A 22,309-nucleotide genomic window follows, 5' to 3' on the forward strand; every position below is an offset into this window, starting at 1 on the left:
TATATAATATTTACCAACGTATAAATGTAGACTTTTTAGGTACACGGCCGCTCGCAAAAATAGACTTTTCCGGCGGTCTTGCTTTGACATTAAATTATTATTACTATTAAAATTTAAAATTTGCTAAAATGGGTTCTTCTAGTAGGCCCAAAAGCTCCTCCTACTTCTGTTTCTATAGAGTATAGACTATAGCAATAGCACTAAGCCTGCAGCCAGTCCGGATTAGCCGAACATATACTCCATAATACTATAATTGCATTAATATTTTACGAAGGGAGGAGCTAACAATAGTGATTTTGTTCGTATACAATGATTGAATACTCAATTTTTCATTTAAGAGATTTGGTTTTTTTCACTTAGATCAATTCCGTTGATTTAAAAATTAAATTTTAATAATAAAATTGAAAGTGAAAATATTTATTAATTGAGATAATCAATTTGATTATGTAATCATTTTGCAAATATATTAGACCAGGCGACTACAGTCCATTTCAACCGATCCAGCTTAATGTTAATGTATACTTATATTCTATGTAGCAAGATTTTAACCTATAGTATTTGAATAAGAGTTTCATTCTTTTGTTTTACAATTCTACTTTCCTTGCCAACTTGATGAAAACTTACCTTCTTGACTTATGGTGGCTTTGCCACTTAGTTCAATCACTACTTTTGAAAACCTTTTCTATTTTTCTTAATGAATCCAATAATAATTATTACATAATTAGAAAAAAAAAAAAAAAAAAGTAATAGCTGCCAGCTTTAGGAGTCAACTTACATCCTTTAAAATTCAAAAAGAAACCAAATCCATCTACTTTGATTTTTCAATTTGGTTATTTGATTAATCAATGGGGTTCGTTTAATAAATTTTATAAAATTTAAAGATCGATTTAAAGTATGATTATAAAAGCCAAGTTAAAGAAATCAAACTAAATACTAAAATCAAATTTATTTAGTTTTATAACGTTTATAACTTGATTTCAATTTGATTTAAAAAATACTCATTCCGTCTAAAAAAGATAATTCATTTTATTTATATTATCCCAAATTATAGTCCATTTTCATTTTTTTTTTCATTATAGTTAATCATTAAATTATCTACTATACTCTTATTAAATTTTATTTTATTTTTAATATCTCTCATTAATTCTTACTTATTATGTTCAGTTTTATCGGTTTGCAACTAAACCGTCAGATTGCACAGCAAACCGGTTCAGCTTAACTACCTAATTAAACCGTGTTTAATATAGCAATTTATACACAAACAAAGATGGCAAGCCAGCCAGCCAGCCAGCGAGCCGAACTATCAATTTCACATTTAAGTCTTAAAGAATGCAAAAATAATAAAATTTATCTGCTGTAAACATCACCAAGTCAAATGACATTGTTCAGTATATAAAGAAAGCCTTTCACCTCCATTTAGTCTCTAGATGAACTCAATAAGTTAGCTGTAATATCTCTCTTCTGTTCTATGGCAATGAGTCTCAAGAAGTGGAGAAACTCCTCATACAGAGAGACCATTCAACTGGGTAGAAGCAACAGCGTGCAAGTACAAGTTGGTAATCAAAAGAATATTATTGAAGAAGCAAGAAAACCCAAGTGGCATTTTCTTAAGTTTTGGAGAAAAATCTATAATAGACAAGATCAGAAGAAGGAAGTTTTTAATGCAGCTTCTTATGATCCAGAAGAGTATTATCAGAATTTTGATCATGGAAATGGATGGGCCGAGCCTGATAATCTTCCTCGTTCTTTCTCTGCTAGATTTGCAGATCCTTCAAGATTAGTAGTATCATTGAAAAAGAATTCTAGTGTTAGATGCGTTAGAGGAGTTTGAAATATGAACAAAAAGTATGTCTTAACCTTAATTATAATGTTCATATTATCTACAAAGAAGATGGTGTTTTGGTTTCTGATCATTTCTTTTATTCTTTATTCCTGGTTTGATCTTTGGTGTGCGGTTCTCGTTTTTGTTTCTTTTGATCAAACATAAAATTATTCTGAGTACGTTAGATTAATTAATTAATTAATTAATTACCCAGAAATTGATTTCTCTTATTTCTGTTATTTTCATGGTTTTGATCTTCGGTTTTTGTTTCCCCTGATTGATTTTGAGTTCTTTTGCTTTGATCAAACATGATAATCTTAAGTTAATGATTGTAATCAAATGAAGATTTTAGAACATTAATTGACAAATAAATGCAATTTACGTATGCAGTGGTTTCCTACACGGAATGTCAATGGATACGAGTCAAAGAATTGTTTCTTTGGTTCATAAATTTAATTTATTTTAATGTGTCTACCATCTTCTATTTGATTATGAGAGTTCTTGAAGTTAATTAGTTTATGATTTTAATTAATTAATTAATTAATACAGAGGCCATAATACAAAAATATTTTTGATACAGAAGGTAATATTACTTTGTGCACAAGTAGATGAAAATGGTGGTAAAGGAATCTTTGAGCTGCAGTCTTTTTATTATTCTCATGTGGAGAACAATATGATGAAAGCAAATAGAATCCTGCAGAGTTGCCATTTGTTTTCTTGATGTTCTACCATTAGGTAAGCCATGCTGCAATTCTTTTCTTTTTATTTTATAAAATTAAAGATAAGTCAACTATGCTCTTTGATGGGCTTTAAATTTATATTGGGCTCTGCTCTTCAATGTACTTAGTATGGTAAGGTAATTGTGGTTCTTGTTAAGAAGGAAGAATCCAACATTATTTTCTTTTATACTTTAATTTTTATTTACTTTTACTTCAGTTTTTAGATGAGGATTTGAGATTTTCAGGTATTACATTATTATTAAATATATTTTTTACTGTTAGTGTCTTCAATTTCCCTTTACTCTAATAAATTAAACAAAGGTTTAGATAAATAATGGCTCAATATTATTAAAGATATATATATATATATATATATATATATATATATCATCATTCATGGTTATGGGATTACAGTATATCTGTTTTGCAACGAAGAGTAAAGCTTAATTAATTTTTTAAATACTTGCCTAAATCATTAAGAGCAATCATCAATTATAAATTGATTGCTAATAATTTAGCTAATTTAATTTATTAAATAAATTTAAAGCGAAAATTTTAACTAAAAACACTAATCAATATATATATATATAATCTTGAAAAAAAAAATTTAAAAAAGCTGACTTGTCATAAATATAAAAATTTGAATAATTAAAAATTTAAAACTTTTTTTATTGTTGAATTTAAAATTTTAAAACTTTTAAATTATATATATATATATATATATATATATATATATATTGTGGGTCCCATTTATGTATGGCACAACCCAAGAGGGGGGTGAATTGGGTTTTCTAAAAATTTAACTTTTAAAAACAAAAAAACAGAATTCTATTGCAGCGGAATTAGAAAGCATTTGTGAGAGTTAGTTATCAAGTTTAGAACTTCCTCACAAAGCTTATTACAAGATTAGAAAGACTCTGTGAAGAACAATTATTGGATTTAGAACTGCTTCACAAAGCATAAACAAGTTTAGAAAGACTCTGTAAAGAACAGCTATTGCGATTAGAACAGCTTAACAAAGCTTAAACAAGTTTAGAAAGACTCTGTGAAGAACAGCTATTGCGATTAGAACAGCTTCACAAAGCTTAAGCAAGATTAGAAAACTGATTATAATTCAAATTGTGAATTACACTGAATATAGAAGAACAGATTAGAACTTGGTATAATCACAATACAGAAATTTAGAGTTCTAATGTTTCACAGAGATAAAGCTTATTCACGATTAGAATCAGAAACTCATTAACAACATCGCATTTCTAAACAGATTAACAGTTGCGTAAATAGAATATAATTAAGCAGAACTTCAGAAAGTAAAAGAAGATAAACACAGAGATTTATAGTGGTTCGGCACTAACTCGCCTACATCCACTCCCCAAGACGCATCTTGAGATCCTCCACTATGTTATCTCTTTTCAAGGGTAAGAGACAAACCAACAATACAAGGAAATAGATCAACACCTAGATCTAACCTTTATCCCACTAGATTTTCCAAAGGTTCTAGTTAACCTCAACCCCTTTCTGATTTTGCAGATATCAGAAACTCAAATCAAGACATTAGAATCTCACACAAGGAGAAGGTCACTTGATAATCTATTACACCATAGCTTTTCACCTAAGCTATTACACAAAAGTTTTTCAAATAAAGAGCCTGTCTACAACAGATTACAGAATCAATATAGACAGAGAGAAATGCAAATATAAGCACAGGAAGAACAGAAAACGAATTTAGAAAACAGATTTAAAGATCAGAACTGTTCTTCAGAAAATGTTGTTAATAAATTTTCTTTTCTCTTAAAAATTTTTCTTGAAGCAAAGAGACGAAAAGAAATAGGGGGATTGAAGAGAGAGCTTTGAGAGATTTGAGCTTTAAACAATAAACTCATACTCTTTTGCAAAACCCATTCTTTTTAAGAGAAGAAAGAGTTTTTATATGAAAAGATGATAATCTCTTTGAAATTAACGTTGAGATTATTAATGAGCAATAAAGTTTCTGATGTTTTTAAACTAACGAGGCAATGCATGAGTTGCAATTAAAAGGGCTGTTTGACCACATTTAATATTCACACATGCAAGGTTTGAAGGTGAAAGGTTCAGTTTAGAAAACAGTGTAGCATTTATATCAGAAACAGCCAGCTGTATCAGAAACAACAGCTGTATTAAATCAGAAACTGTTTTTTAGATCAGAAAATACTTTTTGCAGAATTTCATTTAATAGCTACCAAGAATATTTACTCCAAAGATATTTTAGATGGAAAAACGTGAAGAGTAAAGATTTTGGCTATATCCTCTTAATAAATTTATTTTAAAACATTTCAAAACAATTTTGAGAGAGATAAAATAGATTTGTGCTTATAATATCATTTACTCTCTATCCTATAATAATTTCCTAAGACTTATTATAATACTAACCAATAGAAAATATCTTCATTAATCTTCATGGTCTTCAAATAAAAATCTTGGGATGTAGGAACTTCATTTCTTCAATAATTTTCAACAATAATTTCTGCATAAAATAATATTAACACATACAAGAATATTAAATTTATTTGTTTTGTATAATCATCAAAATCTCAAGATAAAATTGACCCTTGAGCCAACATATATATATAATATCTAAAAGTTTGAATAATTAACTTTAAAACTTTTTGAATTGTTGAATTTATAAATTTTAAATTTTTTTTCTTATCTATATCTACATACATATATCTATATATATCTCTTAATTTTAATGATCTCTTCACAATGGTTTCTTTTTTTTTTTTTTTTTATTGTTTGTTGGATTATTTTGCTTTCAATTGTTTAGATTTTGATCGTGCTCTCAAATCTTTATTTATTTATTTTGATGTTATTATTATTATTATTATTAGATAACATCAATAAATTAAAAATAAATTTAATATTTATATTTAAAATAATATTTATCATTTAAATTTAAATTTTATATCTAATAATTAGATTTTAAAATTAATATTTATTTATAATAATTATCTATATATATATTTCAAATTTTGAATTTTAAATTTTAAATTCTTTTTTCTTTTTTTTATAAGATCACGTAAAATACCTAACTAAAACTTACATTATCAACTTACGTAATAATCACAGAATTTTATAAATTAATTTGAAAATTTATAGTTGCAACGGCATCAAATTATAATTGGATAAAATATATTGAGTTTCTAAAAATTAAATAGTAATTAACTCTTACCCTTTTATTTTTGTAAAAATAATTATAATGTATAAAAATAATTTAAAATTTTAAAAATTAAAAAATTTAAACAAGTTTAATTTAAATTTATTTTTATTATTCATTTAGTCTAGAGTTATAAAATTATAAATAAAAGTATTTTCAAAACAAAAGACAAATACAATAAATAGATCAATCTCCGCAAGGCGCACCAAGTTGGGTGAAATTTTGAACCGAAATAATTGCACGAAGAGCACACAATCAACATGAATTTTAAAAAAATAAATTTTTTTGTTTAAAAAAAAAAGAAGTTCCGAACACAACGAAGTTGGATTTCACTTTTTCCTCACATTTCTCTCCTCCCTTTCTTGCAACCGATTCACAATTTACCGTTATAACCAAGCTGCCATCACCACCACCCCATCAAAATCACTTTCTGCATCACCACCCTTAATCCAAAACGTAAAACGCAAAATCACTAATAAATAGGAAAAAGTGCATAATAACCTTTTAAACCTGAAAAACCTGGAAACTCAAAAACTCATACACCGTCTCTTTCATTTGTTGTTCAGAATTCAAATACTTGTTCAAAGTAGTTGGAATGCAAGTTCTTACATCGAAGCCAACAACACATTCAGATGAAAACATACACAAAATCCATTCACAAATTTGCAAGTTCTCACAATACATTTGCAATTCAGAAAGTAAAAAGTGTAGGAATAACCATATTCCTTCACTGCATATATATTAGATCACAATGATAAATCAACTTTGACCATATAATTTTATTTTGGCATGTATTCATAACACGTAAATCAACTAAAATTAAAATCTTGAACAATTTTTCCAACAAAATCACTAGATTGGAAACCCATATGATAAATAATTGCACAGCCAAAGAAGACATACTCAGGGCTTGAGAGATATTTCGACCCGTTATGTAGCCAGTTGGGGTTGGGGCTCGATAGCTAGGAGGCAAAGAAAGTAAATGCGGGTAGTTCGTGGGATTCTTTTGCTTCAGAACATAGATAACTGTAACTTAAAAATTAGTTTCAAGATTTATTGATATAAGAATTGTGATTAAGTTTTGCTTCTACAGCAGTATGACCTTTAACAGATTTAGAATCAATGGGTATCCTCTTGTTCTGTCACCAACAAATGAGGAATTCTTTTTAATAAGAATTTAAACTTTAAGTTGGTTTGCTGCTAGCCTGATGCTTACAAGGTGGAGTTTGCTGGTTTTGGTTCTTCAACTCATCTCCAGCCACTAGAAAGAATGCAGTGTGCCTGAGAAACAGAATCATCAATTTAGAGCAAAAGGAATGATAAGCCGTTCTGGAATGATTTACTCTAGAAATGCATTTGATTGAGTCGATTTGATGAAATTCTTGCCTGAAAAAATTCATCATTTTGATTTTCGAGTCCTCGTCAATTTCTGGAGTGCTTTCCAATGCCTTATGCATATGATGCAACCACCTCTCTGCAGCTTGGTGTGTGACAGGAAATGGTCGGTGACGTCCGATCAACGCCGGATGGCCTGCAAATAGTGAAAGGTAGTGGAATCAAGTTAAATGGATATAAATTGCATTTTCTATCATTTGTTTAAGCGTGAAGAAATCTGAATTTGCCGAACGACACAAAAACACAAAGCGGCTCAAATACACATACGTGGATTCATATGTCGTTTAAGTCCTATAAATTGATTAATCCCTACAAAAACATTCAAGCAATACGAACCTTTCCTTTGCGAATAAAGAGGAGGACCTCCCATTCTCTGGGTAAAAAACTCGTACTGATTTTGAACCGCTTCTTCTTTCTTCGAATTTGCAAAAATGGACCTAAACCACTCTTCTTCGTCGTCATAAACCCTAATTTCATTAAAAAAAAAACACAAACTCAAAACTTCAAATTCAGCTCAAACCGAAATCAATAAGTAAAATCAACAAACAATGATAATAATATACCTGTTGTAGAAATTGGTTGAGAGGTTAATGAAGGTTTGGAGGCCAAGTTTCTGAAACAAATTGGTTTCGTCAATGGCGAAAGCATCGGCTGTGTCAACTCCGCTCCATTGAGAGGCCTTTTCTTGCAGCGATTGCATTTTTTTCAGTAGTGAGCTATTAAACAGCTATGGCGGAAGGTTTTAGTGTTATATAGAGACTCGTGGTCGTCGCGTGGTCTGCACGCTGTAATGGTGTTGAGATTTCAGAGGTTGACAAAACAGCGGGCTTTTTATTTTGCTGTGGGCCGGTCCCCAACTTTGATGATTCCATTTTTGGTTATTTATGAAGCCATTATGACGAAATTATGTTGTTAGACATTTGTGTTTTGGGTTGAGAATTATTTCTCCACTAGAAAAACAATAATGTTTTTTTTTTTTTTTTAAAAAAAAAAAGAGTTCCAGGCTTTACTTAGAAATATCAATCTTGATTTATAATATTAAGTTTAAAATTTCTACTGAATAAGTATTCCAAAAGTTTTTTGTTTCAAAAAAAAATTTCAAATATTCATATGATTTAAATTATAATATTTTTTATATTTATAACTGTAAAAATACGTAATTTTATCGTAATGTTAGAAATGAAAATCTCAAAATTGAATTTTTTCAATCATATAATTTTTTAATCTTTTGGTTGTCAAAGGAAGGTTGTAATTTATAATATTATTTTGAGTGCATTGCACCTCAATAAAATTAAAAACAAAAAAGAAATCAATATCATCCCGATTTAACTACTCGACACACCATTCTAATTTAAGTATTTTTAATCATATAACTAGTTTTAGGTGATTTATATTAGTTGTTACTGAACTTTTTTATTTGTAAGTACAAAATAAGAGTGTCAAAAATTATCATAACATTAAATATAATTCGCCTAGCACGCAGAATAAACAAGTTAGATTGAAATTGAATATATTTCTAAGTTGATTACATTCTAAAATTTTCAAAATTTAGCCACCAAAATAATTCCTAATTACCAATTTACTTATTTAAGTTTATTTAAAGTTGAAAAATATTTTTTAGTATTATTTTATGGGTCTCATATGTTTGATAACTCAAAATTGTATGAATGAAATAATTGTCCTTAACATTGTGATAAAAATTACAAAAATGTTAAAATTACAATAATTGTCCTTAACATTTGCCATAAGGACTCGCTTTAATTTTTTAGTCAAGTTTAAAGACTGAAATTGTTACACGTGGACATTTATAACCTGCCAACTGGCTACTTCCTGGTCTTCAAACGACAGGTCGTGCAAAGAATAGATGTATCAGTTTGAATTGTCGCAGTATGTACCAGGCTATTTAACGAACCCTAACCGGCGATAGCAATAACTCTTTCTCCCAATCCTTCCTTGTCTCTGCAAATTTCTTAATTCGCTCACTCGTGTTTCTATTTATAGGAACGAAACCTCCCAACCTCTCTCTACAAAACCCTAATTTTGTTCAAGGTCTTTTAGAATTTTGGGTGTTGCAGATACATATTTGTGGATTTTGACGGATTAAGTACGATAGAGCTGGAAGTTGAGACAATGGAGAAGGAGCGAATCAGAAAACGGCCTCGACTCGCCTGGGATGTGAGGCCATCTGAACCAGAGGTTGGTTCGTTTCCGGATCTTCAATTCAGGCTAGTTTTAGGGATAGAGTTCACGAGTCTGAAAAGTTCGGGCTAATAATCTGATTTGGCTGGGCATGGATGTTTGTAGGCGCAAAGGGCACTGGTAGTGATTGGAAATGAAGAAGGGACCTCAAGGCATGCTTCACCACCGAGAAGAGACGATGATCGTGAAGGGCATTACGTGTTTAATCTTGGAGAGAACCTAACTCCACGATGTGAGTTTTTGATTAAGTTTGGTCGTTTAACTTGTTCTCTGTGTGTCAGAGCAGCCATGCTGGTAGGCAGTGAGTTTTGGCTTGTTATAATTGAATGAAGAATGCAAATTTATTTGGAAATCAAGTTTTGAAAATTTTGGGGGTATTCACTTATTTATTTGGGTTGTTATCTAGTGGCTAATGTTTAATGCAATGCTTTTTATATATATTTATTTATGTTATACTTTCTGATGAAGAACTTCATTCATCAAATACTGTGTAACAGATAAAATAATCAGCAAAATGGGTGAAGGTTAGCAGCCAAGTGCTAATGATATCTTCAAGATGTTAAATTTTTCTGATTCTGCTTGTGCCATTCAGCAAATTGCTAGTGTTGTAGGCACTTTTGGCCGAGTGTTGGAATGTTGGGATCGTCAAACACGGGAATATGTGGCAATCAAAGTAGTTCGTAGTATTCGTAAATATCGTGATGCAGCCATGATTGAAGTTGATATACTTCAGCATCTTGCTAAGAATGATCAAGCCAGTGGCTCACGGTACATATTATTCTGGGTTTCAGCTGATAGAAAGTTACTTGTGGATATCTTCACTTGCCCACCGCATTTTCTCATCCTCCTGCATGTTGTTTCCATGTGCAGCTGTGTACAGATTCGAAACTGGTTTGATTACCGCAATCACATTTGTATTGTAAGTATTCCAATTAAACTGTCACTTTATTTTAATTTAATTTATGTTGCAAGTCTTTTCTTATGAAATTTGTTGTGGATTCAGTGCTCAGCTTTACTTTTAATGCTGAAGAAATGATTGGAACTGAATGATCTCCATGTCACTTAACAACTGATATTATTTCTCATTCACTGTGACTGTTCTTGTTAAGTACTGGAACTCCAATTGCATGACTTGGAATGGTTTTTTGCCTTTTAACTTCATTGATTCTATAGTTTTGCCTGATGAATTCATTAAAATAATTTAAGGTGAATGTAGGTGTGTTTATTCAGTTGTTTTTTGAATGTCATTTGTCAACATTGACTTCATTCAGAGTGGAACTAAACAGAAACCTTCCTCTGAATGCATTTTAATGGTGTTACCAGGTATTTGAGAAGCTTGGACCGAGTTTATTTGATTTTCTAAAGAGAAATAAATACTGCCCATTCCCTGTGGATCTTGTTCGGGAATTTGGACGTCAGCTATTGGAATCTGTATCATGTGTGGATTTTTCTTGCCTCCTGTTTTATTACTTTCCTGACCTATCCTGATCAATCTCCCCTTTCTGTTTCTAGGCTTGTGTAGTTTACCCAGGGGCAGTATTACTTTTGTGTTTTTTTTTTTTGTCCCCTTTTGCATAACATTTTCATTTTTATGATTTATCATATCTGGCAGATATGCATGATTTACGCCTAATTCACACTGATCTGAAGCCAGAAAATATACTTCTTGTATCTTCTGAATATATAAAGATCCCAGGCTGCAAGGTATTTGGCCTTTCATAATTGAAAAAGATTATCGTTTAGATTTGAGTATAGTCCTGGTTATAATGTTAAAAAAAAAATGCTTGAAATGGTACAGAGGAATTCTTCAGATGAAACGCTTTTCAGATGCTTGCCAAAGTCAAGTTCCATTAAGCTGATTGATTTTGGTAGTACTACATTTGATAATCAGAATCATAGCTCCATTGTTTCCACAAGACATTACAGAGCCCCTGAGGTTATTCTAGGTAACCAGTTACCGTGTTGAGAAACGACAATGTGCTTACCTCATTGTTTGCTATTATGCATGTTGTGCTTTTGTGTTATGCCCACAGAGCGTGTTGATTGGTAGAGGGTCGTGGTGGTAGAATGTTTTGAGAAACAATAGAAAAAATAAAACAGATGTTCTTTAAGGCCTAGATATTAGGTGACGTAGGAAGCATTTGTTTGAATGCCACCAGAATGAATCCCTTACTTTTGTGAGGTTTTGCACTTCATATGGCCTGTTCAACTCTTAGCTTTTTTTTTTTTTTTTTTTTTTTTTTTTTGAAGTCTTTATCTGGCAACTCATTAAGTGTATCATGCCTATTTGGCAGTTCCAATGCACAGTTTTAAGAGCACTATCACAGACTCTACCTGTATGATTATGCTTAAAGATTCTGGAGGGTTGACTTTTGAATTCGTATTATATTTTTGTCTTTTGGAGGTTTTCCATTTTAGGACGGGAACTAATAATTCTGCTTGGAACGGGTTTTCTCATCTCGCTTTTCAATTGAACTATATCTGAGATGTGAACCCTCCAGCTTTTGTATGTTGAATTGTGTCTCCTGTGAATAAAAAACTGCCAACTTGTGAATAAGGAATCTGAATTGGTGTTCCAGCAAATGTAAAATGTTGGAACTGACGGTGTGATCTCTTGGGATAGATTCAAGATTACATGGTTGATTGCTATGTCTTTGGCGTCAAGTCAAGTTAATTATGCTATTCTGGGCTCACATAATTTTTTCTGACTCGGGCATTTACCCATTTGTTCCAGGTCTAGGTTGGACTTATCCATGTGACTTATGGAGCATTGGCTGTATACTCGTCGAGTTATGCTCGGTTTGTTCTGCAAGCCATTAATATTTTAATGAACCTGATTTTGATTTGGAATTTCTTGTTAGAGATAATTGAGCTGTGGGAACTTTTGCATCAGGGTGAAGCACTATTCCAGACACATGAGAACTTGGAACATCTGGCAATGATGGAGAGGGTGCTGGGGCCTCTACCAGAGCACATGGTTCAAAGGGCTAAGTACGTTCCTTTAGGAATTTGAGAGAAACTTGATAACTTGTCCAATGAGATTGAATGTATAAATTGAGTTCTTGAGTAAAGATCTCATGATGGGTTTTAGTTGCAGTTTCCTATTCATTGTTCTTTGTGGCTGCTTAATGTTTGTCGAACTGCCAATTGATTCAAGATTCCAAATATATTAGACTGAAGTTTTGCATTGGTTCTGTGCAGCCGCGGGGCTGAAAAATATTTCAGAAGAGGGTCAAGATTAAATTGGCCCGAAGGAGCGATCTCTAGGGAGAGTATCAGGGCTGTGAGGAAGCTTGATTGTCTTAAGGTTATTTTTCTTCTAAGCTTTAGGATCTGTTTTGTTTTTGGCGTTTTTTTTTTTATTTTGGATTATCATGATGCAAATGTTAACTCTCTGTGATCATCATTTGTGTCAATACAGGATACGGTATCTCGTCACATTGGGAGCTCAAGATCTCCGCTTGTAGATCTGCTGCTTGGATTATTGAAATATGAGCCATCTGAACGATTAACAGCCCATCAAGCTCTTAATCATCCGTTTTTCAAGAATCCTACCTAAGAATGACATCCTGAAAGGATACCCATTGTTTATCATGTTGGTTGTCTGAGACATGGATTGCTTGTGTAGATCAGTTGTGCTTATTGAAACATGAAATTAATGGAATTGTTTTTATGATATTTTTGTCTCTCTCGATTGAATCAATAAGTCTCTATTCATCAACTGTACGAACTCGAAAATGAAAGTCAAGTTTCCTTAAAATTTTATTTAATTCGATTCCAAAAATGGAGGCCAAGGTCTTGTCTTGAATCATCGTTAGAAAAATGGACGCAAAATATCACCAATAATCTCCGCAAGAACACAGGCCATTCTCAAACCTATGAAATCTATTAGCATCTCTCACAACAAATACAACTTTCAGAATCTTTGATAAACCTTTAATGAACTCATGACAATCACCACAAACTCTCAAGTTTTTGAAGACACGAATAACCCTCCCGCTTCCTTCCCAGCCACCACAAACCAGTGCTAGCCCAATTGCCAACTTCTCACTATGCAGTCTCAAGCTCTCCTCCTTTGATTCCTCTTCTACATCACGTAACGCATATTTCATTCCATAAACATAACCCAACTTTTCTTTCATCTTCCTATCCATTTCTTTTAACACTTCCTGAATTTTCTCTATTAGCGGGTGTGTGTCATCTCCACCATAGAAGAAGTGAACCTCCTTGTCAATTTCTACCCAACTACGCCCTGCATCTTTCTTCAACTTCTTTGTCTTAACCAATTCTCTTATTCTCTCACACTCATACCAGTTGCCCGCATCGGCATATATATTTGACAGCATCACATAGTTGACAGGATTATAACCATCCAATCTCAAGAGAATGCCACCGACTTCTCTCCCTAATTCCAAGTCTCCATGAACTCTGCAAGCACTGAGCAAGGTTTGCCATATACCTATATTTGGCTTTAGAGGCATCTTGTCAATGATATCCTTAGCTTCCCTTAAGCGGCCTGCTCGTCCAAGGAGATCAACCATACAAGCGTAATGCTCTACTCTAGCTTTGTTCTTATAATCACTACACAACTTAGAAAAGTATTCTTGACCTTCTTTGACAAGTCCAGAATGACTACAAGCTAAGAGTGCAGCCAGGTAAGTAACATCATCAGGTTCAATATTATCGATTTTCATTTTGTTGAAAAGAGAAATAGCCTCTTTACCAAGACCATGCTTCCCATAGCCAGTGATCATAACTGTCCAAGAAATCACATCTCTCGTTGACATCTCAGCAAAAGATCTCTCTGCTTCATTAATCACTCCACACTTGAGATACATGTCTACAATTGAGTTGCATACTGATATGTCTAAGCCAGAGGGGACTTTAATGCTATAGGCATGCATTTGCCTTCCTTGCTCTATAAGTGCAAAATCAGCAAACACACCTATCATACTTGACAGAACAAACCCATCTGCTTCAATGTTGCTCTCTCTAAGTTGCCTAAATAAGTCCATCGCTTCTGCTAAGTTTCCTTCTTGAGCATAACCAAGAATAAGTGCACTCCATGATATTATATGCTTCTGTTCAACCTGATCAAACACTCTCCTAGCTTCACACAACTTCCCACATTTCACATATTGATCAATAAGAGCACCTGCAACACTAGTCGTAATCAAATATCGCAAGCCACTAGTTATCAAGAAAGCATGAATTTGGGATCCTTCTCTAATTGCACCAAGACCACTACAAGCCTTCAATGTGCTTGTAAGTGTGAACTCGTCAGGGGCTTGCCCATATTCTAGCATTTTTTGAAACAAAATTATAGCTTTCTTACCAAACCCTGCAACAGTGTAACCTGCTATCATCGAATTCCAAGTTATAAGATTTCTGATCGGCATAAAATAAAACATGCGAGAAGCTTCGTTGATTCTTCCACACTTCGAGTACATATCAACAATAGAATTTCCAACCACAATCACCATGTCAAATCCAGTCTTCAAGCAAATATCATGAATCTGCATTCCAATATCAGCAAGATTCAACAATCCACATGCTTTAAGATTCATCGAGAAAGTGAACTCATTAGGTTTTACATCAGATAATCCCATTTGAGAGAACAAAAATAACGACCCTTTAGCATTGCTATTCTGTATGTACCCGCACATAAGAGCTGTCCAGGAAACCACATTTCTTTCAAGCATTTTATCAAACACATTACAAGCAGTTTCCATTCTACCACATTTTCCATACATATCTATTAGATCATTATTCAACATCAAATCAAATCCATATCCTTCTTTTACTACAGCTCCATGCACTTGCAGCCCTTGATTAAGTAAAAGTTTTTTCGAACAGCACCGCAACAGCTCTGCAAGTCTCTGCCTCTCACTCAAAAACCTGTTCATTGTTTATCAGAGACCAAATTCTACTTTGCAATCCGTCCTGAATGGCGAAAGGAATTAGTTCCTTGAAAATCAGAGAACTGGAGAATCTCTTTTTACCCATTTTGCGGAATTGCAAGAATACTGAAGAATTGAAGAAAAACCATGCTCTTATTATCAAGTACTCTTTGTCACAGAGTAATTTCCTTGTGACAAAAATGGTAGAAGTTTGTGATAGCAGTAAGGATATGGATTATGCAGACTCGCTGTTTAAAGAAGTTAAAGAACCGAACGCCTACTTGTACAATGCAATGATAAGAGCATCTGCACATAATTCTATGTATAGCTTTACGATTGCTGTTTATAAGCAAATGCTATGGCAAAATTCCTCAAGAGGTGAAAACGCCATTTCTCCTGATGAATTTACTTTCCCATTTGTAGTAAAATCTTGTGCAAGGCTTGCGTGCCACAATTTAGGCAAGCAAGTCCATGCCCATTTCCTCAAATTTGGGCCAAAGTCTCATATTATTACAGAGAATGCGCTGATTGATATGTATACGAAGTGCGATAATTTGTTTGATGCGCATAAGGTGTTTGATGAAATGGATGAAAGAGATGCAATTTCATGGAATGGTATTATTTCTGGGCATGTTAGAATGGGTCAAATGAGAAAGGCCAGAGTTATGTTTGATGGAATGCCTAACAGGACTGTAGTGTCTTGGACGGCGATGATTTCTGGGTATAATCGTATTGGGTCTTACTTGGATGCATTAGATATGTTTCGTCAAATGCAAGTTGTTGGAATCGAGCCTGACGAGGCGAGTATTGTTTCTGTCTTGCCAGCGTGTGCTCAGCTAGGAGCTCTAGAGGTTGGTAAATGGATACATATATATTGTGATAAAAATGGGTTATTATCGAGAACTTGCATATGCAATGCTCTGATTGAAATGTACACAAAGTGTGGTTGTATTGCCCAAGCTTGTCAGTTGTTTGATCAAATGCGTGAAAGAGATGTCATTTCTTGGAGTACAATGATTGCGGGGCTAGCAAATCATGGGCAAGCTCGTGAAGCAATTGCAATGTTTGAAAGAATGAAAGAAGCAAAAATTGAACCAAATGGTATTACCTTTGTTGGTCTTTTATCAGCCTTTGCTCACGCTGGTTTCTGGAAGGAGGGGTTGATGTATTTTGATATCATGAGGAAAGATTTTCATATAGAGCCAACAATTGAGCATTATGGTAGTTTGGTTGATCTTCTTGGACGTGCAGGACGCCTTAGTCAGGCTCTGGGCATTGTAGAGAAGATGCCTATGAAGCCAGATTCAAAGATATGGGGTTCTTTATTAAGTTCTTGCAGGACTTACTGTAATATTGAAATTGCTGTTACTGCGATGGAGCACCTAGAAGAGCTTGAACCAGATGATGCAGGGAATTATGTTTTGCTTTCCAATATATATGCAGATCTTGGCAAGTGGGAGGAGGTGTTGAGGATGCGGAAACTTATAAGAAGTACGCGCATGAAGAAAACTCCTGGGTGCAGTTCAATTGAGATCAACAATGTTGTTCAAGAATTTGTATCAGGGGATAATTCAAAGCCATTTTCAAAAGAGATTTTCTGGTTGCTGGAGTTGCTGGCTTTTCATCAGGACATACTTGAACGTATAATTGAAATATTGCCAGAGGATGTATGTTAACGAACAGTTTAGAGTCAACAAGCTTTGGTGCCAAGAGTTTAAAGATGAGAAGCTTTTGGCGGCAAATGATTTTGTAGTTGCAAACATTAAATAGATATACCATTTTCAAAGGAAAGAATCATTTGTTTCTCCTAGGTTACTTGCCAAATGGCAAAGTCTTTTCTATGCATCAGATTAAAGCCACTTGCAAATTAATGATGATTGAAAGCAGAATTTACGTTCATATAACAAAATTATCAGAATTATTTTTGTGAACTACACGGGTATGTACTAGAAAAAATCATAAATTTATTTAGCAACCAGAGAGTCACCGAAAAAAGGTCTTGTTCAAGGCACAATCAACAGTATCAATATGAAACAATACATGTTCAAACAAATACTACTATCAAAGTAGTCAAGTAACTAAGTCACCGGACAAAAGAGAAGCCAGCAGTTACAATTAATACATATACACTGCAATCCATGAAAACAGCCTCGATGGCCTTCTGAATCACCAAACCCACCTCCAAAACCCTGCCTGCTTGGTCAGCCCAGTCATTTTTGTTCATCGAAGGAATAGTAGATTCTCGTCCACCAACCCTTTCAAAACCTCTCTGGTTATTGAAAAGAAGCCGTGCCAGCACAAGAGTGAGGTTAGTTAGTAAAACAAGATAAAGAGGCCTAAAACTTACAATGCTTTTTATCATGTTGCCACCTAGCAGTGGAAATCCTAAATATGACAAGACAACAAAGAGGGCTATAGTTACAGAACAAAAAAGACGGTATCTCTCTGAAGTTGCAATGGCAGAGCTTATTTGACTTGGAGTGAAAAATCTATTTGGGCGTCTCTGCGGATCTAAATTTTGCACAGTGCCTGAGGCGGACATATTCGACGTCTCATCTATTGATAAGGCCAAAAGTGATCGCTCATTGCTGTCTCCATCTGAAGCTGAAGCTCTAGAGCTTTCCATAGTTTTCTCATGTCTGTGCGAGGGAGGTTCTATGTTGCCAGCATCAATAATGGGATCATTACTTGGCAATATAGAGCTGAATCCTCTGTCCCCGCCATCAGGAAAAGCTGCAAATCATCAGAAGCATGAGCAAGAAGCAATAATAAAATTTCAGTTGCCATCAGATGCATTATAAGGAATTGTGCGTTAACAAAAGGAGAGACATTAGAAATCTCTCTCTCTCTCTCTCTCTTCCTCTATCAAATTACAGAGTGATCCCACCCCAAGCACTACTACCCAAAACAGCAAAAACAAAACGTGGGAAAAGAAAATCAGAAAATTTTGATGAAATTTATTTTTAACAACCAATCACCATGAGGATTTTACTTTCAAAAATACACACACTACATTACAAAGCTTCCTTCAGAAATGGAGAGGGATATTCTGTGACAAACTATAATATGAAACCACTAACGGTGATGGAGGACATAAAACCCAGCAAACCAGAGTAAATTTTAAACCAGAATATGTTTGAAAGGAAGACAATTTCAACCTTCCACAACTTATTTTCATCAACAGTACTTTTCTCTTATCTGTTACAATCCTTGATTGAGCTATTTGGATGGGCAAAAAAATAGATGCTACAGGAAACCAGCAAGAAATCCTACCAAAAATGTTATCATTCTTTCCCTGGCGAATAACCACAGGCATAAACTGAGCTCTGGGTAGCATAAGGAAATCTAAATTTTGCAAGGTATCAAAAAATGTAATACATAGCCGCAACAGATAAAAATCAAGTATACATAAATGCACTAAAAAAAATGGCATTCAATCTTAGATTAAATAATAGAAACAGACTAATACTAAACAAATGGCTTAATATAACCAAACAACAGCTAAATCAAAAGCAGGTAACAACAGCATAAGTTTAGTCCAAGTTAAGTCTATTGAATCAAAAAAAAATGTATCCAATAATATGAGGTAAGAGAGGGAGAGGGAGAGGAGTTATACCAGTAATTTGATCGGAGAGTTGAGATGGTGGCGGTTGTGGTGGTGGGTCTTGAAGACGGAGCAATTGATCGGAATTCGAGTCATTGTGAGATTCCGATGGTAGGGTTTCGGTCCGGCCGGTGATGAGAGCTAATCGATCAGCTCCTCTTTCCAGAATCTTTCTTCTGCGGGCTTCTCGGCTGGCTGCGCTGTTCGTCGCCATTATCTGTGTGTGAATGACTACTACAACTGTGATTCTCGCTATGCTAATCTCTTATTTGGGCTGGGCCGGTCCGGGCCTTTTAGACCAATCCATAAATAACTTGCAGCCCATAAAATTTTGTTTAGGGCAAGGGAATGTTTTTTTTTTTTTTTTTTTTTAGGGAAGGCTTGGAAATTTTAAAATAGTAATACTAATATTTTTAATGTATTTAAAAATATCAAAAAGAAGTTTTAATTAATTTTTGATAATATAATTAATAACAAAATAAAAATATTATCTCAGAAAATACTTCTCCATAGATAAATTACTTTCCCCATAACAAATATAATTTATTTGGATTTAAATTTCACATCTCGTTTCTTAACTTTAGCACTATTTTAACTAATAGATTGGGTACATTTCAAGTGGACGACGATTGGAACGATTTTGGGCTCCTTATTCTCCAAACCCATGTAAGCCCAACACCTAACTTCCCCTGCACGTTTGTGATAAAAATGAATAAAAGGCTTTTCCCTCTTTTCTTTCCGGAGGAGAAGTTCTTATAAGAAAGAATTCAATCAGACTACCAATTCCTTCAAAAACGTTCGAGTTTCCATTTCTGAATTTGTAACAAAAGCTACGTATATGATCAGCAACGAAAAACCCTAAGACAAATTTAGTCCAATTCATCAACAAGAACAGCCACAGCACCACTTCAGGTACAAATGAGTTCCTTTTAATCTTTGTTTTTATCAAATTCTTGATTCATATATCAATTTCATTTTATTAACTTCGATTCAATTTCAGTTGGCAGTGGTGCTGATCTTTTTTCTTGTTTGCCTGCCTTGACTGGGCATGGGAGTTGATCGTAAAGCCATGGCAGTAAGCTTTCAAGATACACTCACTCCTTTAGGTAGATATGATAGACTCAGTGCTCTTCCAGAATTAATCATCTATCGTATATTCAAATTCCTTGAGCCTAATGAAACTGCTCGTATTAATTTGGTTTCAAGAAGGTTTAGAAAATTATGTTTTAATAGTCCTTTTCTGTATTTCTATGCCAATTTTGATACAAAAGAGTGTGGGAAAAAGTATGCTCAGTTTTGTACTTATGTGGATAAAGTGATGAAATTGAGAGAACAGTTAAATGTGGGGTTAGAAAGATTTCTTATTCATTGGTCTTGTCAGCAACCTAGGTTTAATGTTGGAGGGAGTGTTATTGATGCCTGGATCAGAATTGCTACAAATTGTAATGTTCAAGAGTTAGATGTTCTTTTTGATGTAGATCGATGGAAATGCTATACGTTGCCTGATTGTGTTTATGGGTGCAAGTCTTTGAAGGTGTTGAGATTGAATTTACAGAGGGGGAATTTTTATCTGATAAAGAGAATGATGGACTCAGTTGAGGGTTTATTTTTATATTCATTAACAATCTCTGATTCAGATTTTGGAGAAAAGATTTCTGGGTATTGGATGTCTCTTAAAATATTAAATCTCGAAGGGGTTCATTTGGTTGGTAATCTTAATATAACTTGTCATTCTCTTGAAGAGTTGAAAATTTCCAACTGCAAAATTGAGAGGGTCCATGTTTGGAATGGGGAGCATGTGGATAGGAAGTTCAACATTTTTTGTCCATCTTTGAAGGTTTTAAGTATGTCCAGGTGCCATTTTGAGGCCCCATGTCTTATGATCATTTGTTGCGAGTCTCTAGAGAATTTCACAATTCATGGGTCGCATTTCGACAGGCATTCAAATTTCAAGATAGCTTCTGGGTCGCTCCAAAATATTCAAGTCTGTAGGTCTAAATTCTATAAACCCAGCTGCTTCTGCATTTGTTGCCACTCTGTTAAGCAAATAAAGATAAGCAACTGCCAGTTTGAAGAGTTTTGCAATATTGAAATGAATAGTTCATATCTTGAAGACTTGTCTATTTTGGATTCTGAAGTAGTTCGTCCCCAACAAATAAGGCTCCTTGCCCCTAGAAGACGAATTAATGTGGAGGCTGAAAAGCTTCAGAAGTTGACTATAAACTCGTCTGATGAGTATTTGTATGAGTTCCCATTGTCTTTTTTTACTCCAGATATTCATACTTTAATTTGGAAAGGAAATCCTGTAGATTTTAGTTGTATGGAGAGGTTCCCGTCGCTAGACTGTGCCTTAATTGACATTAAACCTTCTTGTCGGCACAATAGCAAGACATTTGCCTGTCATTGCAAGCTTGTTAAGAGTTCAATATATTGTGTCGCTATGCTTCTTCAAAGTTTGCAACGTGCCAAATTCTTGAATATTAACATTTGGCCCATCCAGGTACTTCCTTGCCATGTATATTCCAAATAGAGCACACAAGCACATTGAATCATCTTTTTCTTTCTTTCTTCCTTTTGTGTTCATAGCATTTATTACGTTTTTACATGCTGCAGATGTTCTTTATGCAAAACGATGAGATACTATATTTTGATAATCTAATGTGCTTGACTCTGATGGTCGGTGATTCATTGGTTGACCAAATTCCAGTCATTGTCTCCTTCCTCAAGGGATTGCCAAATCTAAGGAGACTAGTGATAAAATGTGAGCATAAGTCCCCTATTCTTGGTGATCCGAACGTAAGTGAACTTACATCAATTTTTTACATTTTTATTTACATCAATTTTTTACATTTTTATTTTTTGGAAGTTCATGTTCACATTTCATGATTTGATTTCCTTGTTCGTGTTCGCATTCAGTTCATCAACTTACTGGGGTTGTGTCCAAAGAGCTTTAATCTATCAGTCACTGAAGATTGGAGAAAGGTTGAGATTCACAAGAGAAAGGCTCAGGAGGTAGAAGAAAAGGAATCTAACAGAAGTGAATGACACTGCATTTTACTACTTTTCTCTTGACATTAATTGCTATGCAATATAAATATGAAAATAGAAATGTTATTTTGGTCTGCACTTAGCACAAGGCAAACTTACTGGTAGTGGTAGCAGCTGTTCAGACGATTAAATTTGCAGTAGAAGCAGCAGCCACAGTGGCTTGGTGTTGGTGGTTATAAAATTACGTATTCCAAATTTTAATATTTGCTATCACTTTTATTTTAGTTTCCGTAGATCTTCGGATTAATTACTTTTGTTGGGGATATAGGAGAAGGAATGAAGCAAATAATCAAATAGCTAAATTTCTTTGTTGACACTTGAGAGTTAATTGTTTAAAATCAAATTTTTAAACGCTCGCACTTGATCAAAATAATTTATCATGATTATTCCAATTAGTAGTAAAATGATTGCATATGAAATTTGATAGCG

The 22,309-nt window shown here is 33.8% G+C and overlaps 6 protein-coding genes across 7 annotated transcripts; 3 read left to right on the forward strand and 3 right to left on the reverse strand.

Moving 5' to 3' along the window:
• Nucleotides 1–6,763: 6,763 nt before the first annotated feature.
• Nucleotides 6,764–7,948, reverse strand: GLB3 (hemoglobin 3). The gene is made up of 4 exons (XM_012222073.4): nucleotides 7,693–7,948; nucleotides 7,466–7,596; nucleotides 7,121–7,265; nucleotides 6,764–7,015 (listed from the first exon to the last, which is right to left on the reverse strand). The coding sequence occupies exons 1-4, from the start codon at nucleotides 7,827–7,829 to the stop codon at nucleotides 6,919–6,921; spliced, it is 510 nt and encodes a 169-aa protein (XP_012077463.1). The 5' UTR covers nucleotides 7,830–7,948; the 3' UTR covers nucleotides 6,764–6,918.
• Nucleotides 7,949–9,026: 1,078 nt separating this feature from the next.
• AME3 (Protein kinase superfamily protein) lies at nucleotides 9,027–13,006 on the forward strand. Of its 2 annotated transcripts, XM_012222074.4 has the most exons (12): nucleotides 9,027–9,325; nucleotides 9,434–9,560; nucleotides 9,826–9,852; nucleotides 9,940–10,096; nucleotides 10,199–10,247; nucleotides 10,652–10,766; nucleotides 10,941–11,032; nucleotides 11,127–11,274; nucleotides 12,063–12,127; nucleotides 12,222–12,319; nucleotides 12,530–12,635; nucleotides 12,750–13,006. In XM_012222074.4, exons 1-12 carry the CDS (start codon nucleotides 9,260–9,262, stop codon nucleotides 12,885–12,887), a joined length of 1,188 nt encoding a protein of 395 aa, XP_012077464.1. In that variant the 5' UTR covers nucleotides 9,027–9,259; the 3' UTR covers nucleotides 12,888–13,006. The 2 variants fall into 2 exon arrangements, with proteins under 2 accessions (XP_012077464.1, XP_089580730.1); XM_089724604.1 differs by lacking the exons at nucleotides 10,941–11,032; nucleotides 11,127–11,274 and having other exon boundaries at nucleotides 9,028–9,325.
• A 60-nt stretch (nucleotides 13,007–13,066) lies between these two features.
• Nucleotides 13,067–15,234, reverse strand: LOC105638285 (Tetratricopeptide repeat (TPR)-like superfamily protein). The gene has a single exon (XM_012222075.4). It carries the CDS (start codon nucleotides 15,232–15,234, stop codon nucleotides 13,165–13,167), a length of 2,070 nt encoding a protein of 689 aa, XP_012077465.1. The 3' UTR covers nucleotides 13,067–13,164.
• A 41-nt stretch (nucleotides 15,235–15,275) lies between these two features.
• Nucleotides 15,276–17,137, forward strand: MEF21 (mitochondrial editing factor 21). The gene has a single exon (XM_012222181.4). It carries the CDS (start codon nucleotides 15,276–15,278, stop codon nucleotides 16,902–16,904), a length of 1,629 nt encoding a protein of 542 aa, XP_012077571.1. The 3' UTR covers nucleotides 16,905–17,137.
• Nucleotides 17,138–17,172: 35 nt separating this feature from the next.
• On the reverse strand, nucleotides 17,173–19,058 carry LOC105638286 (uncharacterized). The gene is made up of 2 exons (XM_012222076.4): nucleotides 18,845–19,058; nucleotides 17,173–17,961 (listed from the first exon to the last, which is right to left on the reverse strand). The coding sequence occupies exons 1-2, from the start codon at nucleotides 19,044–19,046 to the stop codon at nucleotides 17,312–17,314; spliced, it is 852 nt and encodes a 283-aa protein (XP_012077466.1). The 5' UTR covers nucleotides 19,047–19,058; the 3' UTR covers nucleotides 17,173–17,311.
• A 508-nt stretch (nucleotides 19,059–19,566) lies between these two features.
• LOC105638288 (uncharacterized) lies at nucleotides 19,567–22,113 on the forward strand. The gene is made up of 4 exons (XM_012222077.3): nucleotides 19,567–19,744; nucleotides 19,833–21,332; nucleotides 21,446–21,628; nucleotides 21,749–22,113. The coding sequence occupies exons 2-4, from the start codon at nucleotides 19,881–19,883 to the stop codon at nucleotides 21,875–21,877; spliced, it is 1,764 nt and encodes a 587-aa protein (XP_012077467.1). The 5' UTR covers nucleotides 19,567–19,744; nucleotides 19,833–19,880; the 3' UTR covers nucleotides 21,878–22,113.
• The last annotated feature ends 196 nt before the right edge of the window (nucleotides 22,114–22,309 follow it).

This window comes from Jatropha curcas, chromosome 8, assembly GCF_041381405.1.
Source record: "Jatropha curcas cultivar XTBG-Jc1 chromosome 8, XTBG_Jcur_1.0, whole genome shotgun sequence".
NCBI lineage: Eukaryota > Viridiplantae > Streptophyta > Magnoliopsida > Malpighiales > Euphorbiaceae > Jatropha > Jatropha curcas.

Coding starts and splice junctions, on each gene's coding strand:
- GLB3 (XM_012222073.4), bottom strand. CDS start 7,829: ATGCAATCGCTGCAAGAAAAGGCCTCTCAATGGAGCGGAGTTGACACA. Junction 7,266..7,465: donor TCTTTATTCGCAAAGGAAAG/GTTCGTATTGCT, acceptor CACTATTTGCAG/GCCATCCGGCGTTGATCGGA. Junction 7,016..7,120: donor AAAATGATGAATTTTTTCAG/GCAAGAATTTCA, acceptor TCTGTTTCTCAG/GCACACTGCATTCTTTCTAG.
- LOC105638285 (XM_012222075.4), bottom strand. CDS start 15,234: ATGAACAGGTTTTTGAGTGAGAGGCAGAGACTTGCAGAGCTGTTGCGG.
- LOC105638288 (XM_012222077.3), top strand. CDS start 19,881: ATGGGAGTTGATCGTAAAGCCATGGCAGTAAGCTTTCAAGATACACTC. Junction 21,333..21,445: donor TTAACATTTGGCCCATCCAG/GTACTTCCTTGC, acceptor TACATGCTGCAG/ATGTTCTTTATGCAAAACGA. Junction 21,629..21,748: donor CTATTCTTGGTGATCCGAAC/GTAAGTGAACTT, acceptor GTTCGCATTCAG/TTCATCAACTTACTGGGGTT.
- LOC105638286 (XM_012222076.4), bottom strand. CDS start 19,046: ATGGCGACGAACAGCGCAGCCAGCCGAGAAGCCCGCAGAAGAAAGATT. Junction 17,962..18,844: donor ACTCTCCGATCAAATTACTG/GTATAACTCCTC, acceptor GATGATTTGCAG/CTTTTCCTGATGGCGGGGAC.
- AME3 (XM_012222074.4), top strand. CDS start 9,260: ATGGAGAAGGAGCGAATCAGAAAACGGCCTCGACTCGCCTGGGATGTG. Junction 10,248..10,651: donor ACCGCAATCACATTTGTATT/GTAAGTATTCCA, acceptor TGGTGTTACCAG/GTATTTGAGAAGCTTGGACC. Junction 12,636..12,749: donor GGAAGCTTGATTGTCTTAAG/GTTATTTTTCTT, acceptor GTGTCAATACAG/GATACGGTATCTCGTCACAT.
- MEF21 (XM_012222181.4), top strand. CDS start 15,276: ATGGCGAAAGGAATTAGTTCCTTGAAAATCAGAGAACTGGAGAATCTC.